The 19009-nt window shown below is 31.6% G+C and overlaps 1 protein-coding gene across 1 annotated transcript in view; it reads left to right on the top strand.

The window, feature by feature from the left end:
- LOC113403891 (glutamate receptor 1-like) overlaps positions 1-19009 on the top strand; it is a 125200-nt gene that overhangs the window by 104849 nt on the left and 1342 nt on the right. Inside the window, exons 11-17 of the mRNA XM_026644518.2 lie at positions 6090-6257; positions 8127-8258; positions 9057-9145; positions 10709-10856; positions 11550-11698; positions 15754-15868; positions 18553-18813. Coding sequence (XP_026500303.1) covers positions 6090-6257; positions 8127-8258; positions 9057-9145; positions 10709-10856; positions 11550-11698; positions 15754-15868; positions 18553-18813 — 1062 coding nt within the window. The remainder of the gene's footprint in view (positions 1-6089; positions 6258-8126; positions 8259-9056; positions 9146-10708; positions 10857-11549; positions 11699-15753; positions 15869-18552; positions 18814-19009) is intronic.

The following is a 19009-nucleotide window of genomic DNA, read 5'->3' as shown; positions in this document are numbered from 1 at the left end:
GGTCAAAAATGTCGGATTAAATTTGTAGTGAAATGATAACACGTGCAGCAAGAATAAATCTCTATTCTATTAACTGTTGCAACAGAGACTGAACTTTGCTTTATGTTCAGCGCAGATTCTCGACAAGACAATTTAGATTCAAGTAAAACAATCAATCAAAATATACTTATCGATTTTGATGAAATATTTAAATTGTGTTGAAAATAAACCACTTTAGACATAGGTAAATAAAAAAAAAAACGATCGGAATAGATTATTTACTTCTTAAATTTAAACGTTTAGTGATACACGATTTAAACGGGAAAAAAATTGTATATAAAAAATTGGAAACTTCGAAAGCCGCAGTTTGTAGAGGTATAATTAAATTTTTTACAGGGCAAAATATCTCTTCATATAGCCGTCCATTGCGAATCGCCGGTCAGCCACCATTGAAATATTTGAAATATTTTTAATAAAACGTCTAGACTCATGTCTGCGCAGACTCCGAGGGGATTTATACTCCACGATAAAATAATACTGTTTATTGCATCTTCGATGTATCACGCAACCGTGCTCTTACGCTGCCTTTTTGTCCGAAAGCAATTTTGTATAAAGTTTTGCAAACATTGCTTCGTGGAGCGATGTTTGATAACCGTCTACTGTTTATTGGCTTTTATTTTCTGTCTAGATATGGGCCAGTTAAAAGCAACGTTTTCATCAATCTGTTTCCTATTTGTTTATAGGGTGAATTTCCAGATTCAATTTAGTATTATTTTACTTGGTGGTAGGGTTTCTATATTCAGATATTCTACCCCCCAAATGGCAATATGTAGTATCGTTAAGTTCCTTTTTAAAGGGTGAGTGGGCCAGTGTAACTGCAGGCCCATCTTAGCTCGCAAGGTTGGGATTGCGCCAATCATGGCGCAATGCGCTGTCAATTTTGGGATTCATTGAGATTCATCCGTTACGTCACCGTGTGGTGTAAGAAATGATTAATATTTCTTACACCACACGTTTATTATGGGTATTCCCATAACTACGTATTATGCCGCTGTAGCGGTATATGAAAACTAAAAACAAAAATGTCTTAGTGTTAAATTGTATACTATTTGAATGAATCTCAACCTAACTTATAATAAGTATTGTAAAAAAATCCAATCAATAGATCTCTGCATCGCTTCTAATTTTAATTTGCTAATGTAATACTCCAATTAAATTTAAAAAATATATGTACTTTTTCTAGTTTTACTCCTGTACGGCGTTCTTTGTTATTACAATAATGTAAAGCTAACAGCATATTCTTCCAATAAATATCAAACAGGCTACTATTACAGACTTCCTTAATATTTAATTAAGGTAATACAAACAGGAGATTATTAGATTAGTTAAGTATTCTATTCCTGTAATCTTTTCTTATTACCTATTTTTTTTAAATTAATTTCCTGTGTTATTATACATAGAATTGTCCCAGTTTTGTTTAAAATCTTTTCAGTACAAAAAATATATTAACATTGAAAATATTAAAATTATCGTAATTACTAAATAAATGAACGAAAATAAATTCAAATTAAAGAATAATAATAAAAGTTTTTACTACCATATGTACAAACACTGTGAACAATAGCACGACGAAGATTTTTTGCCATTGAATAAAATAAACTCTTGTTTTGGGCGTTCTCCAAGCTATTTTTGGAGGTACGGACACTTTCCGAAAAATCTTAGTAAACCGTAATGCATTTAAAATAAGGACCAAAATGCAACGTATTGCATGTTTAAAAACGTTTGCTTCCCTACTGGAGCGACAATATTACACAGCTGTAGTCGAGAATAAAGATCTAATTAAAGGAGTATAAAGTGACATCAGCCGTCCAGGAACGTACAACAGTTACAAAGGACTAAAAGATAAAACAATTTTGTTCATGTTTATGCTATTTATTTTTTATCCGTTCGTTTAAATAATTTTTTTGGGAGCATCTTCAAAGTTTTATATAAGGCGTCCTATTTTATTACATATATGTTATGGTTTATTTACTTGGTGGTAGGGCTTTGGACAAGCCCGTCTGCGTAGGTATCACCCACTCATTAAATATTCCACCGATAAACAGTACCTAATACTTAGTATTGTTGTTCTCCGGTTTAAGTGGTGAGTAAGCCAGTGCAACTACTGCACAAGTGACATAATATCTTAGTTTCTAAGGCGATGTAAGGAATCATTAATATTTCTCACAGTGAGAATGAGTGACCACTTCTCATCAGGTGCCCGTCATACATCTGCCCGTTCCGCCTAACTATATCATGAATCGCCTATTATAATATGCCTACTTCCATTCCCAGTTTATATTTGTTTGTAAACTATCGTCAGATGTGAACTAGAAAAATATCCACATGCAAAAATGTACAATGTTCATCCTGAAAATTTATCACTGCTGCTCCACTACGCTGTTCTAATACGGGCTGGTGGATATATGGCAGAATTCCGTGCAGCATATACAGATTTCCTCACGATGTTTTCCTTTACCGCCGAGCACGAGATGAAATATAAACAAAAAGAACGAGTAATACTGACTACCCAAATAAAAATATTCTCTGTCATAACGAAGTTAACATGAAAATTTTAAATCCTTTGAAACTCTTAAACTAAGATTATACAATGTTCATTGAATAACCGAGTAAAACAAGTTTATGATATTAAAGAGTTAGCGAAGACAAAAAATTCTAGACTTTGCTTTGAAAATATTTTATAAAAGGGTTTCGGATGATTTTACATGGTCAATACAAAGTTGCAGTCTTATTTTTTATATATGGATTGTAACTCGGATGAGGAAATAGGTGATCGTAAAAAGTATTGGCCAATGCGCTCTCGACTTTGGGAACTGAGAATTTATGTCACATCTCCCAGTAGCTACACTGGCTCGCTCACTCTTCATACCTTAACACAAAAATATTAAGAATTGCTTGGTGGTAGAATATATGACGTGGAGCTGGTGTCTACCCAGACAGGCTAAGAGCACCACTATCAAGTACATATAAGTTTATTTTTAATTATGGGTATCATATTTCGTCTCCATTAGTTGCAGGAAATTCCTTCAGGTAAAGATATCTCCTATTCCCAAAGAAAAGGTTAGAACTTAGTGCTACCATACTATTCAATGCAGTTAGAGAATTTCATCCAATACATGCTTGAGCTCATTATATTTTCTTCTATCAACGTGCACGAAATTAATTCGAAAGGTAAACTAATAACGTGAAAATTAAACTTCACTTCATTTCTATTCCAAAGGACCTTTGACTAGCAGTGGAATATTTAAAAGCTGTTACTTCACTTTTTACGAGTAAAACATCTAAATAACTTAAGAAGGCGGAACGATCGAGCCCAATATAAAAATCGTAGTCTTCGCTTAAACTCGTAACCAAGCCGAGCGTTTATAACTATTTAATCAAATTTTTCAAGACGTAGTTGTCGAGTCGTTTATTGTATGCAAGTCAAAGAGTATCGCGTCTTTGAGGTTCAGCTACCCGTTTGTTTTAACTCGAACCGAGGATTTAATATCCGGCCAAGCTAAAACTTTACCCCTTTCTAAGGCATATTGTATGTTCGTTGCTTTGTAGTCGTATCGTTGATAAGATTTGTTATAATACCTTTGATATGATACTCGAGCTTGAGGCTACATATTTTTTTCACTATAAATTGCAATTCAGTTGTCCTTAGATCATAAAGACATGTTATTATGCATTTTGATTTTTTTAAACTCACATAATTAATATTTATAATTATGTTGAATGCGTTTAATAATATTGGCATTTACAATAGAATTATCGACGTAATAAGACATTGGAAGGTAATGATCGGCTTAAAAGTACACTTACAAATTTTTATTTGAAGACAATTATAAAAAAAATATGTGTTTGATCTTTAGGCTGTTATTATTTTATGTATTGATAAATTACCCTAGCGCAGATACGAGATTTCATTTTTAATTTATTATAACATATGTTTATTTTATTAATAAAAAATATTAGTTATTTGAAACAAGTAACATCTATACAACTTTTAATTCTTTGGAAATCTTTTGAAACCTTTTGTTCTATTGTATATATTTGTAATTGCTGAGATTGTTTATATAAGCTACGATCTGCTTATAACAAGGCCTACCGCAAAGCAAATTCCGTATCGCCGCAACAAGGACGACGTAACCGAAAGTCTAGACTAATTAATAGCCTAAGTGTTAACAGCTATCATTGGCCATTAGAGATGATAAATTAATACGGGTAATAATGTCGTTACGTGAATAAAACAAATTATAATAAATCAGTAAAGATTGTAATATCATATTAACAAAAATAATATATTATTATAGGTAGGATTTGATTTTGAAAATATACTTTAATAGAACCGAGATGGCTCAGTTGTTAGAGCACATGAATATTATTCAGTTTTTGTGGTTTCAAATCAAGTTAAGTTAAGTTGAGATATTTGTAGACTGATTCTTTGTAACTCTTTCATTAAATAGGACGGGATTGTAATATTTCTGAGCGCTCGTTTACGTTTGATCTGAACGTTGTTGTTCATATACTATTAAAAAAGGTTAGTTCTCGCCCGCTACTTCGATTCCGTGTTAGGAGTTTATCGTCTGATGTTAGATATAAGAAGTAAAGTAGCCTACTTCCGTCCTTGGAGTTCAAAGTTGCTTAATTTTTTTTTCATTTTGGTTCAGGTGTTCGGACGTGAAAGAGCAAAATATAGACAGAGTTTCTTTCATATTTATAATATTAGTATATACTAGTACCCAAAGCTTGAGTCGCGTTCTTTTGTAACAAAAAGTTTTCGTTGAGCTTTTGTCACTCAGAACGTGATCGTTAAACTTTTAAAATTATATCTTATTAGATAATCTCTACTAAGTTTTGTGTCTACAGAACTACTGAATACTATTTATCCGGAAAAACAGCTTAATAAGTTTCGTATGTGTTTTGATATAATTAATTTATAATACATAACATACAAATACTTAAAACATTTAAAAGCTACCGTATACTCAGTATGGCAACGGTATCCTCAACTAACCAAGAGAACAAAGTAATTAGCTATTTTTAGCTAGTAATATTTTATTATAACCAGTAATTTTAAATGTAAAAAATTATTGCCCTAGCTAATTGTCAGCCTTATCAATATTTTCGAAAGTGATTCACGTGCTTGCTGCACGTTCACAAAATGTACACAAACTTTGATACAAACTTATCGCAATCACTATAATTATCTGGATTTATTATCATAATAAAATATAATTTAGTATCATACATGAATTACATAAAAAGAGCATTAAACGCAACACAAAAATTGAACCTTTAAATAATTTTTATTAACATAGAAATTTACATACACACACTAACACAGTATATACTAATGCGTGTACAAACATAAAATTATATACAATAAATTCTACCTATCATCGGTCTACCAATTATAGTATCAATTTATCTTTTACCAACATAATGTAATTTCTCTATTGCTTTATTTAAATAGGTTAATTGTAGTTAAATAAAAACAATTATAATAAAATATTACAATAAATATAGTTTTGTCGATTCACTAATATTAAATACAATTTAATACTTAATAACAATTAATTTTAAATTTACTTCATAACTCCACTGAACTAATAAATGCCTTCCATCTGTCTCAACTCCCTTAATTATTGTTAGTCGACTCTACCTAACTTAACTTTATCATCCGATGGCGCTGTCGAGGCATATATTATCAAAAACAACGTCGTGTCAGAAAAAAAAAGACAAGCAAGTCTTCCACTCGTTATCAATAAATAATTATTCAATATTTCTACGTTAACTGTAACACATAAATATAGAAGCGATCACTGAACTTAATTACATAAATATTAGTAGAAATCTGATATGCATTCCCGGTATCCTTAACTTTTGTCGGATTGTTTTATTTATCGGGACGTTTTATTTTTGGACCGGTAGATCTATTTCGGTAATCAATGATATAGTAAAACATTTATATGAATAAAATATAAAAATTTAATTTTTTTTCTAAAAAATATAACGAGGGATATATAATTATGACTTGTTTCTAATTGTATATTTTGTTACAGGAAGTTGATATAGCCATAGCTCCTTTAGCAATAACTGCGGAAAGAGAGAAAGTCATCGATTTCAGCGAACCCTTCCTATCCATCGAAACACCTATCAAGAACACGAAACAGCCGAAACGATTGGCTGGAACATTTAGTTTTCTTCGGCCACTTTCTAAAGAGATATGGGTGAGTTTAATTTTTTATTAACTTAGTTGTAAAACTCGGTTTATCCCCCGATTATTAATTTCGAAGAGATCCATTGTAAGTTGATTTACCTTTGTGCCATTTCATAATATTGTGTCAATAAAATATAAAATATCGACCACAGCAACCGCTTTTAATGGAGACTGACCAAGTGCAATGATATATATCTTGCGCAGCACAAACATAACCAAACGTAGAATAAAAATAGGATAAGGGTAGAAAACAGTGTTTAGCGTGTAAGTTATTATATGCAAAAATAATCTTTAATGCCGTAGTAAGCTGCTTCACTATGTATATTATAAGAAATATTTAAAGTGATAACTACTTATGGGAGGGTAAACCGCTTCGTTACGTAACGCGTTACGGCACCAGTCTGCCTGGCTTCCCTTTCTCTTAAGCATTCTTAGTTACAATTCTTGAATGTGTTCATTAATATATTTTAATCAATGAAAGATTTTATTACTAAATAACTTTTTATTGCATTATCATATTAAACTATTTAAAATTGAAGTATTAACCTAAGCTTTTCTCCAGTTAAACAATTTCAATATTAAATAGTTCAACGTAATTTGTTTAAGTTATCACTTCTGTCGGACGTCCCGAGACGCGCATGTATTTTTTGATCATTTTTAATCTCATTTACGAGTTACATATACTCACATAAGATATGAAAAAAATAATTCCAGGCCATTTATTTTTAATATTGAAAATTATTACCAATTCGAAAACAATGACGCTAAGTTACGTTTGCTGGTCCCACTCAGGACTGGCTGGACCTTCTCCAAACCTACTATAAGTAATAATATTTTTTACTAAACCCAATTTGAATTGAATAAACAATAACAGCCATCAAGTATATCCACGTGCACGAGCGTGACATAGTTTTAAAATCAAACAATGAGCAAGCAAAAGTTACATCTCCATTTACATAACGACTAGCCCGAAGCGTATCCAAACATTTTCTGATAAGAGCGTGTTCGTATTATGTTTATGACAGTTCTTGGGCAACTGAACTGTGCTGTTTAGTTGTTCCCTCTGATTTATGATTCGAAACTGCAGCGTGATCGTGTTAGCAGGCCCGTACTGTGGACAGACGGACGTTGTTTAACGGACACGTTAATTAAACCGGAAATCTTCTTGTTCGAATTTATTTAGATATAAAAAAATATTATTGGCTGAATATGAACGATAAATAAGTAATACTTATTTGTGCAGGCGTTTTGAAATTAAGCGTTAATTTTATCATAGTATAGAATCAGAACCAAATCAAATTGACTTAATTATATAAATAAATCATAATTGTATGTATCTAAGGAATCTATAAGATTTAATATTTTGTAAAGGATTTGCTTAATTTTTAACGTGTATATACAACTACTACAATATGGTTTAGCGGCTAGCTTATAAGTCACATGTCACATTAATCACATGTTTAATTCTGGTTCAATTCTGCTGTAGGGCTAATAGAGATTATTGAATTTTTCTATTAGTAAATTAGCAGTCTACAGTTATTGTACATTAATACCTTGAAAAGTAATCGTGAAACTGCATTGGTTTTACGCCTGATCTCCTTCCAGTTCCGGACTGTGAGAGTGAAGAAATACCGAGTAAATCTATATTTACATCCACATTTGTACACTAAAATACATTTTTCACAGTAGCCTCAGTTAAAACAGCTCGAAATTTATCAGCAAAACATCATATTTATCAGATAGAAGATCTTATTTATTTAAAAACGAATACACGATATTATTAATGTGCATATAGAACAGACATGTTTTGATAATTATTCGAGCAGTCATCCAAGTTTTGGTAACATTTATCATTTTAAACACCCAATTAATGTTTTAGCTCTGCGTACTCTTCAGCTTCTTTGCTGTCAGTATTGTTCTATTCTTGGTGTCGAGGTTTTCACCACACGAGTGGCGCTCAGTTTCCATCACGGATTCGCACTTGGAGCAACCAATAAGCAATACAAATGAGGTAATTGAGGAAGAAAAGATGACTTTTTTTTTTTTAATTTTGTATCTGTGATATCGTCTTGCAACCCAAGTTTAATTGATTAGTTTCTTATTCTTGTATAAGCGAATATGACGAGATCAACTTCCACCTGTCAAGGTGGTCTATATTTTGTCGTTTGAGTTGCAGTCATTTCTAATATTTTCAATAAAGATCTATTGTTTTATATAGTGGAGAATACAAACAATAAATCAATTAAATCTCTTCAGTTAAGTAAGTAAATGTAATTTATCCCCTGCTGGGCAAAAGCCTTCTCTCCCCTTGAGGAGAAGTTTGGGGTTTATTTTACCTCGCTACTCCAATGGTTAATGGTTTCCTCGCGATGTTTTCCTACAACGTCAAGCATGAAAAACGCAAATTATTTTTTCTCGTTATAGCTACTAAAATCTAACCTCCAAGGCTAAATCAGGCCTTGAACGCAGATTATGAAATTAATTTATAATATGCAGGTCACTCTAAATAGAAGCCATAACCAGAACCTGAGTCTCATTTTTTTTTCATGATTAATTATTTTATCAACAATGTTTTTCGATTTTGTTTTTATACGACAAAACCAATTTCACAAACGCACCTTTTTGATTTGAAATCTAAATATTTTTGGCGCGATTTGGATGTAAAAAAGTCACAGTTAAAAGGAACATTTTATAATTAAAAGTTTCTGACGCGGGCAAAATTTAGTTTCACTTGTATCGCGTGTTGCAGAACTTTTATATTTTTTTTTTCATTTAAACCTAACAGAACTAAAAAATCGAATATTTCCAGATTATCTTACACAACGAGTTCAGTATTTGGAATTCCTTCTGGTTTTCGCTCGGATCATTCATGCAGCAAGGCAGTGATGTTGTACCAAGGTGAGATATGCATTTGCATTCATTCCACTTCAACGCTTCCGCTGCTGGTTTTACTTCAAATACATTTAGTTGAAGCGAAATCGATTAAGTGAGTGCTTACATACTCGCAGTGCTCACTTTCCTACAACTTGAAGCAAAAGTTTTTATAGAATGCAAAGTTCTTCGACTGCATTTTGATTGGCGCATTAAATATGTGATAGGAATATCATAATTTTTAGAGACAGATGCCTGTGTTCAACCAGTCCTTAAAAACTCTATGAGGATTGTATTTTTATATAATAGATTTTTTATATATAATAGCAATACAAACAATTTCAAATATTAAAATATACAATCATATTTATTGACATAAGTTTATTGACCAAATAATTAAAAGGAAAGATAGAGAATATATGTAAATATGCTCAGGATTTAGTTATCCAATTGTATACCTTGCTTATAGTCTTGGATATCTTAGTATACATACATATTGTATTCATAGTTTAAAATTTACGGTTGGCGTGTCTATTAATTCAGTTCTATTAATCGCAGTCATTCGAACGATTAATAATATCGTTTCATACAATTGATGAGTATTTGCCTACAGTTTCCTAGAAAGGTTGACGTTTATGGTTATTGCCCCTGCCCTAAGGGTAGCAAGAAGTATCTTACCTAACCGTCTTCAATAAATCGACTATCTAACACAAAAATAATTATTCAAATAAGTTGTGTAGTTTCTAAAGTGAACGCGTTGAACCATACAAAGTATATTATAACATCCAGCTTTATCATAATATAAATAAAACTTACGCTTATTTTGTTTCAATTTTTTTGTTTTTTTATTTAATCGGTAGCGATAAAAACTTAAAGGCTCCAACAATATAAAAGATACAATGATATGAAGATTATTATAGTTGAACTAATTTCCTTAATATTTACGATTTAAAAAAAAAAAAAAATATAACATGTTTATGTGAAAATAATAAATGTGAAATATAGTATATTTATTTTGAGCTTGTTAATTGTGGGCAATATTACAAAATAGGAATTTGGATCAAGTGTTGGAGAAATTCATTAATATTTCTATGCATTTTTGAACTAAAAACTTTTATGCATATCACGACACTGCATCTTTTCATTAAAATATACTGTATATTAGACATGCATACACATTACTTGATGACGACCTCCTTGGTCGAATAGTGTGTACGCCGGTTTTCATGGGTACGCCACTCCGAGGTCCCGGGTTCGATTCCCGGCCGAGTCGATGTAGAAAAAGTTCATTAGTTTTCTATGTTGTCTTGGGTCTGGTTGTTTGTGGTGCCGTCGTTACTTCTGATTTCCATAACACAAGTGCTTTAGTTACTTACATTGGGATCAGAGTAATGTATGTTATGTTGTCCAAAAATTTATTTAAATTTAATTTATTACTTGCCTTCCTCATCCTCCAATTACAATAAGTATTACAAATATAAGACTACTGCTTATTTATTAATTATAAATAACCGATTACTCGAATGGACTGTCTATTGTTTGAAAACAGAACCGTGCACGATGTGACATTATTAATTTTGTTCCTTTTAGGTCTTTGTCCGGTAGGATTGTGGGCACGGTCTGGTGGTTCTTTGCTCTCGTGCTTGTATGTTCGTATACCGCGAACCTGGCCGCCTATCTCATTGTCGAGAGAATCGCAGTGCCACCCCTTCACTACGAGACGAGAGTGCAAACTGAAGTAAGAATCAAAATTTAATGATACAGGTAAAACTGCGAGTATACAATAGCGAAGCGATGCCACGGCGATTGTGAGAAAAAATTCGATGTATTGCAAATTTTTACTATGTGTTAAAAATTTTTAAATTTAATTTTTCTATAATACTTAAATCATAAGATGAATGAAAAATATAAAAATTTGTTGATTATATTTAATTGTATCTTCCACTAAACATCATTCCACATATTTCGCACCTCGCTAATCTATTATTGCTGTAAACGATAAAATAATATATACAAATAAACGATCTATTCGTAGAACTTTGGAAACCAAATTTTGATACGATATTTTGATGCTTACTGTCACTTTAAATAATAGATATTGTTAGATTATAATCTATTCCGCGATATTGTAAACTGTCAAAAATTTGCGACCTGTAACATACTGCTCACAATTGAACGCATTATTTTTCGGTACATTAAAATCTAACCTAACCTAGTCGATATTACTGTTCACAATTTTTCGACATTATATAATCTAACGGTACTAGCTAATTTTACATATTGTAACGTAAAATATAAGCGTAATTACGTTACATTTGTGACATTTCAAGATTTAGTTTATTTTTTGCGTTACGACATACGTCTTTCTTAGATAATAGCTTTACTGTTGAAAACATATGGTTTCGTTAGTGTTACGAAGTTAAATTTTCAGAATCTACGTGTGAATAGCATGGTGAGAGACGTGGAGGTGTCTGATGGATCGTATATGCAAAATATGGACAACGACTGTTCAGTGTCGAGAGCTTGTAGATACAAACTCATCAATTTCGGTATAGCCACTACCAAGGGATCAGCATTAAGGTAAAGTAAAAAAAATATATACCTAGTTTATTTTAATTGTGAACCTTAAATCCTATGAAAAAAGGTTCCTTTTATTAATAACTAGTTTCTGTCCTACCTTCGCCCTGTGTAACAGGGCGTGACGACGACAACATATATATATATTATAACAATTGTATTTGCTATTGGAACCCATCGCCTTCATTAGCTTGTGTATTCTAACTTACGATATCTCAGCTCAATTTGTTTATTGAGGTACAACAATTAATTTTGAACGTACGTTGAACGTATCATTGTTCATCAATGTCTTATTGGTTCAATATATTATACTAGCTGTATTGAATTTCTAAACACATGATTAAACAAAGTTCAACATAGAAACATTCTAACTGTTAGGACGAAACAATATCTGTAAGTATATTATACAAAGTGAATAGAATCTTTTGTACTTCAATGGTATAATGATAAATATCTGTGTGTTTTCATCGGATATCACGAGTAGTATATTTGCACTCATTGTAGGTCCACGATAGCTCGGACCCTTCCAAACGTGATTCCATCAACAGTGGCTGGCTTAATATCCGTAGCTCCATCGGTTTGAAAGCTGAGAGTTTTTGAACCCATGGCTTATCTAGTGGACTCTCACGTCCAATATTCTCCGGGCGAACGGTCAAAGCGAACTTTGTCACCGAGTGCATATATTTTTTCACCGGCTACTATTTTAAAACGATTGAACCTTCGAAACGTTCATCAACATTCAGTAGTTACAGTGAGTTTTTCAAGCGATTTGTTTATGGTTAAAACAAATGTTCGACGACGAAAATCATGATAATTTTTTTAGATTAATCACAGTAAGTGTATCTCAGTTCTCGTGTATTTTTTTTTATAAAATACAAGAGTCTAGATTAAAGCAGGTGTAACCGCGAAGCCAATGAAATCTTCTAATTCATTACTTAAATACGTCTCATTTTCTACTATAATTTTGTAGATTGATAGATTGAATTAATTGGGGTTAAATATATTTACTCTTTAAAGAACATAGTTCACTTGTAATATGTTTTAAATTAAATATAAAGAATACAAATTTCAACAGTACTTACCGTGAAACATGAATAACATATTCGCAAAAAGCTAATTCTACATGCTTTTTAAGGTTACGTTAAAAATATTGAAAGAGACGTAGCGCTAGTTATAAAATTAATTGATATATATCCTATTAGTACTTAATATCAAGAAATATTGTACCAAAAGGGTTATTAATAATTATCAAGTGAACTGTCTAGTATAGTCCATCAATTGACATGCCAATATTAGGCAACGGATACATACGTAATTATCATTACCAAAACAAGTATTAATAATCTCACTTCTAAAACAGTTATGATAATATTAAAATAAAATAAATAAATAGGAAAATAATGAGTTTAAATATTTCGTAACAACATTAAAAATAAATTTTATTGTAAACTGTATTCACGCTTTTTTTTTATTAAATGCTTTTTTGTTTTTGTTTTAAGATAGACTTTCATTTGGAGATTTTTTTCTCGAAAAATTAACATGAACAATATATTCGAATTAAATTAATAAATATTTGACAGCAGACAATGCTATGGCATCAGCTCTATAATCGAAATAAAATAATATGGTAATCAAAATATTTTTACAACTGAATCGCACCTCTTCATAATGTGAATAGAAAATATTAACGTAATAATTAAATAGAAGTATACTTATCTTATTGGGATGAGAAACTATAACCATTGTAAGGATTACAAGAATGGTATAAAATTAAAACAGAAAAAAAATATCATAATTGTTTTTACAAGATATTTTAGTAAAAACGTGGGAAATAAACTACGGCTTGCGTTAAGATATAAACACAATACTGTCAGATAGATCGCTAGGTCCTATACAGATTGTATCAAAATACTTCGTTATAAATAATCATTTCATCATTCACACATGGAAAAACATTTTTATTTAAAATATAACAAAAACGATTTTAATAATAATTAGATATAACTTTTTAAGCCTCAACTTCACTGCTTCGTAATATTCGAATGAACAAATTGATACGCATTCCCTCCGATTCAAGTCCAAGAAAGCGAAAACGTAAAGAAAAAAATGTACTCCGTTATTTTTCTTTTCTCAGCAACAGCGTGAAACTAACTTCATCTGAAACAAAGTAAAATAAGTTTCGAATAACATTTTGTTTGATACAAACTTATTTAGGAAGTAATAACCTCAGTGCTGAGAGAAGATAAAACGCATGCTTGGAGGTTCTGTTACTTGAATATAATAAATTAAATATTATTTACAAGTTATATGAGATAGTTTTCTAAAGCAATTTAGATATTAGCCTCTAGAATAATCCTAACTAAGATGTTATGTACGCGCGTTAGAAATTCTGTTTCTTCGGCGTAATTAAAAATAGTTTTGAATTGCACGCAAATAATTAATTATACAATAAACTAAGAATAATTATTAATATAATTATAATTTCTTCGTTTTCACCACTACTATAACAATCACTCACATTCACAATTTAATTTAGTATTTAATATAATAAATATTGTTAAATAATTGACTTAGCGAGCAAATTCATCTTGTAGATTTCATGTTTCCCAGTGCGCGCGTATTTTTTTATTAGGAGCTTAGAAGTACAGTTTCAATAACTGATATTTCTAAGTGTTTTTTGTCAAGTTTTCACGCCTTGAATACTTTTCTGATAATCCGGGTAATTTGCATACACGTTTTCAGAGGTACAAAAGAGGACAAAGACCTTAAGCCCACCTCACTCCTGGCAGAGAGGCGAAAATACAGGCGAAAACTATTTATTTATATATTTATTTACATAGATAAATTGTATTCTATTTCGAGTATTTTTTTTCGAGTAAATTTCAGATCATAGCATTTATACCAATTGATCGGAACTAAGCAATTTACTTACTGGCGCCGATTCCTGTGGTTATTTCGAACAAAAAATAAAATTCAACCATTTCCCCTCCTTGAAATCGCGTGCACAAAAATAAAACAAAGTTCAATAATGGAACATTAAAAGCGAGCTAGTGAACGATTTCATTGATTTTTAATCCATAGAAAACCTCAAATGGGTATAAAACAAGCACTGATTTTTGCTCCACGCTAGCGGCTTAGCCGTTTATAACGTGTCTTCGAGCAGAAAACTGAATTATGGCTCCGTTCACTGAAATAGCTTCGAAATATTACCGGAAGGAGTGTACAAATCGTATAAGGATCAAATTGGAAAAACTCAATGGTTGGTAAAAGTCCATTTCTAGAGGCAGGGTGGCACGAGGAAAATAAAAGAGCCGCAATAATACGGATATCGGAGGACGCGCACACTCGCGCGAACTAGCTGCTATACAGGGTGTTCCCGTTATCTAGCTTAAATCTCGCCTCTGTGCGGTAATTCCCGGTTGAATACTGAATAGTCGTAAATTTACATGGGGTACGTCAGTGGGAAAGTGGGTGCTCTGCATTTCGAATTTATACCACCCCATTTTTATGGTACACGATTTGCGAACGTGATTTTTAACAACAAGTTAAAATTTACATTTTATAACGTACAGCTGTGATTTTATGATGGCTCGGTTCACGAGGGACTTTATTGGATGCAGTGAATTCTCGTGATTCTTCTCCCAGCTGTGTGCGGCTAGCTGCTTTTCCACACTATCCTGGATTTCTTAAGAGCATTAGATACGTAATTAAAAACTGAATTCGACAAATTTTATACGCCTTTGTTTTTTCGAAACAGAAACCGGATTTTTTTAATTTTTTAATTTTATGTATGAAGTAAGAAAAGTATAATGAAATGTCGAAAAAATTCAATTAAAATCTTTATTTAGAATTTGGTTTATCATTGAGAAAGAATAATTTATTTTTTATTTATTGGAAAATTTACACCATTATCACTAAGCATTTAAAATTAATATCTGACTTGGGTAACATGCAAAGTGATACGTCTTTAAAGGTGTAAACAACATTAAAACAACAACATAAAAAAAAAAAAAATGTTATCATTCAACATAAATAAATATAATCAATATCTATTCCAGAGAGAGTATAAACATAGCAATTGTCAGTTTGAAGAGGGATGGCGCATTGTCTAAGTTATGGAAGAAATGGCTGCTAACTACAAACAAACCCGATTGCGATTTGGTCAAAGATGAGGTATGTGTTTCATTTCATTTTACGCAGTTTAAGTAATAAATATTTATTGGACAACATAACATACATTACTCTGATCCCAATGTGAGTAGCTAAAGCACTCGTGTTATGGAAAATCAGATGTAACGACGATACCACAAACACCTAGACCCAAGACAACAGAGAAAACTAATGAACTTTTTCTACATCGACTCGGCCGGGAATCAAACCCGGGATCTCAGATATACATAGCAATGATAACCGGTGTACACACTACTCGACCACGGAGGTCGTCAATGTTTAAGTTTACATTAAATTTTGATCTAAACCAAAAGTCGCGAGTTCAATGCGAACCAACATTAAAAATGGTTTTTAATTAATTTATCATATGTGATCAGTTATTTTAAAATATACAATACACAATACAGTCTTCACTTAAAAAAAACAATATATGCACGTCCATCTATGAGACATACGCGAGGTATTACAACTTGTATTAATACTAATATTTTACGTGTTAGATTTGCAATTAAGTTTACTCAAATTGTTTTTAAACAATAATCGATTTAGCCCATAATTCTTGTTGAACCTTTTGATTGAAGTTTATAGAAACTGAATTAAAAATAGATATTCATAATTTTATCTAATTTGAAATAATTAAATCGTAATATATTATTGAGTTTTAATTTAATTTAGTTCGGTTAAAGTTCATTCGTTTTAACCATTTATTTGGATAATGCAATCGCTGAAAAACGATCTCTAGTAATGGCGGCCACACGGATATGACGTGGAGTCGCAGGAACTTTTATGACCTAGTGAGAGATTTGCTCAGTATCGCTTTTGGAATTCAGCCAACTGAGTAAATTCTAATAGATCTCGTTGTAAATAAAATATAAACTAAAAATACACGATTGAATTGTAATCATTATTCGAAACGTTCGTTTTGCATCGTCCATATTTCTACTAACAGAAATTAATTTCTTACACTGAAAAGTATGCCGTAAACACTGGTGATTACGGTGTAATGTTCCTTGCCGCTTTAAACTTATCTTAATCAAACCGGATCAAAATAATTATTGACGGAAGAAAAATTATTGATAAATGTATATTGCCCACCCAGATGGATTGATTAAGTGCTACCAATTAATGTTTAATTTACTTTTTATTTTATATTAGAAATACTTGTTATTATTAATTTTTTTTAATTCGGTGTTATCCCTGTGATATTATGCTTATTTGAATGAAATAAAGAAAGAAACGTTTATTTAGGACACAATTATAAAAAAGTATAAAAAAATTATAGAAAAAAAGAAATAACAAAAATAAAGAATATATTATATGTATTACTTAATCTACAAGAAAACAAACAATGATAGTCCTGTCCTAAACAGATTCATTCAGCTTACAAGTTGGGTTCCAAGAACCCAACGCTGATTTTCAATTATAATTCATTTTTATTTTTTGTCTATCTTTTTATATTGATCAACTAATAAACAAATAAAAGTAATGGAAGACTTAGTTAAATTAAATACCGCCAATATGATATATGAAATTCCATAGTAAGATATTTTTGAGCAATATATTATTGTATGCCTATTAATAATAATATCGTCGTGACCGATTCCGGCGACGGCGGCCAATGTCAAAGCTAACCGACCAACTACGCAGGGCATATCATAGTGCACTAGTGTACGTGCACACACACTCTCAAACTCATAATCTAATGGGACATCATTACATGTCTGGAAAGATTTAATTTCTTTCCGAGGCATGGAAGTGTAGACACATCAAACTCCGGACTCCAGGTTGACTGCGAAAAAAACATAGTTACTTTTTATTGTACCAACTGAACTTGAACCCAGAACCTTGGATTCTGCGCCCTTATAGCCACTAGACTGACGAGGCAATCGATATACATACCGATAAACACATGTTCCTTTTCGGCTCGCTCGCTCACGTTAAAAAACTTTGGAAAAGATTTCCTGTTTCATTGACCGTCATAAAGGGTGACTCTATTCTAGCCCCTTTCATAGCCCGGTATTACATCGGTATCAATTCATTGCTTCAATTCAGGTTTTAATATTGCTTTTATATTTTCACACTTACCGACTTAATAGTTCTTTTTACAAATTTGTTTTTTATTAATTTTTCTTCAAGGAAGTGGAATATTTTTTCTTACTCACCAGCAATATTTGTTTGAATTTTATTTAAAAACCATTATATATAAATAATTAACGACGTCAGTCAGTACTTTCATCAGAATAGCTATAATAAATGTTAAAGCATTGAATTATGCAGTTAAGTTGTTGTAGATCCGTTATTATTCTTCGGTCACGACGATTTATTGGTATCGAATAATAAAACTTGTCATTAGGGAACCAGTATAATAAATACCAAGTATCGATACTAATATTAATACAATATTTTAACAAGATCAATTTGTGAAAGCAGCCTTATTTATTGGACACGTATGTAGATAATACTATTTTTGAACTGTCCAATAGGAGATCTTTATTTTTTCGATATACTTAATAAATATCGTACTGGTAACCAAGCCATTACTAATTGAACTTTAAAGTTAAATTAGTAATTAAATCTTTATCTCAATAGTATTATGATCTAGTGATGTGATGTGTGTTACTAGTATTTCATTAAAGTATATTTGAAGATGACGATTTTTTCTTTAACATATTACATTTTACTTTCAGGAGACAATAATTGCGGAAATGACACTATCTCAGGTTGCTGGCATATTTTACGTCCTAGTTGCTGGATTGGCATTAGCTCTCGGTGTCGCTTTATTAGAATTCTGCCAACATGGACGCGCTGAAGCGGCAAGAGCTAACGTCCCGCTGAGAGCTGCGCTGCGTGCGAAGGCGAGACTCGCGTCGCATGAGAGAAAAACTCCGCAACGAACACCGCAACGCGATCAGGACAGACTCGGGTGGAATGGAGCTGCTTTCACTGGGGTCAGTGTAAATTATTTACTTTATTAACTCATCTTTATATAAAAGTGATATAACGAAACACATGTTATCTATTTAATTCTTATACATAAGAGAGATGGCTATAGTATTTGTGAAACTAGTCGAGTTTAAATTGTAATGTTCTTTTCTTAGTACTTATATATTTTTAGCGTCGTTCGTGTTCGTTTAACATTGATAT

Source organism: Vanessa tameamea, chromosome Z (assembly GCF_037043105.1).
Source record: "Vanessa tameamea isolate UH-Manoa-2023 chromosome Z, ilVanTame1 primary haplotype, whole genome shotgun sequence".
Lineage (NCBI taxonomy): Eukaryota > Metazoa > Arthropoda > Insecta > Lepidoptera > Nymphalidae > Vanessa > Vanessa tameamea.
Note: the sequence above shows the minus strand (reverse complement) of the source record. Positions and strands in the feature narration are given on the sequence as shown.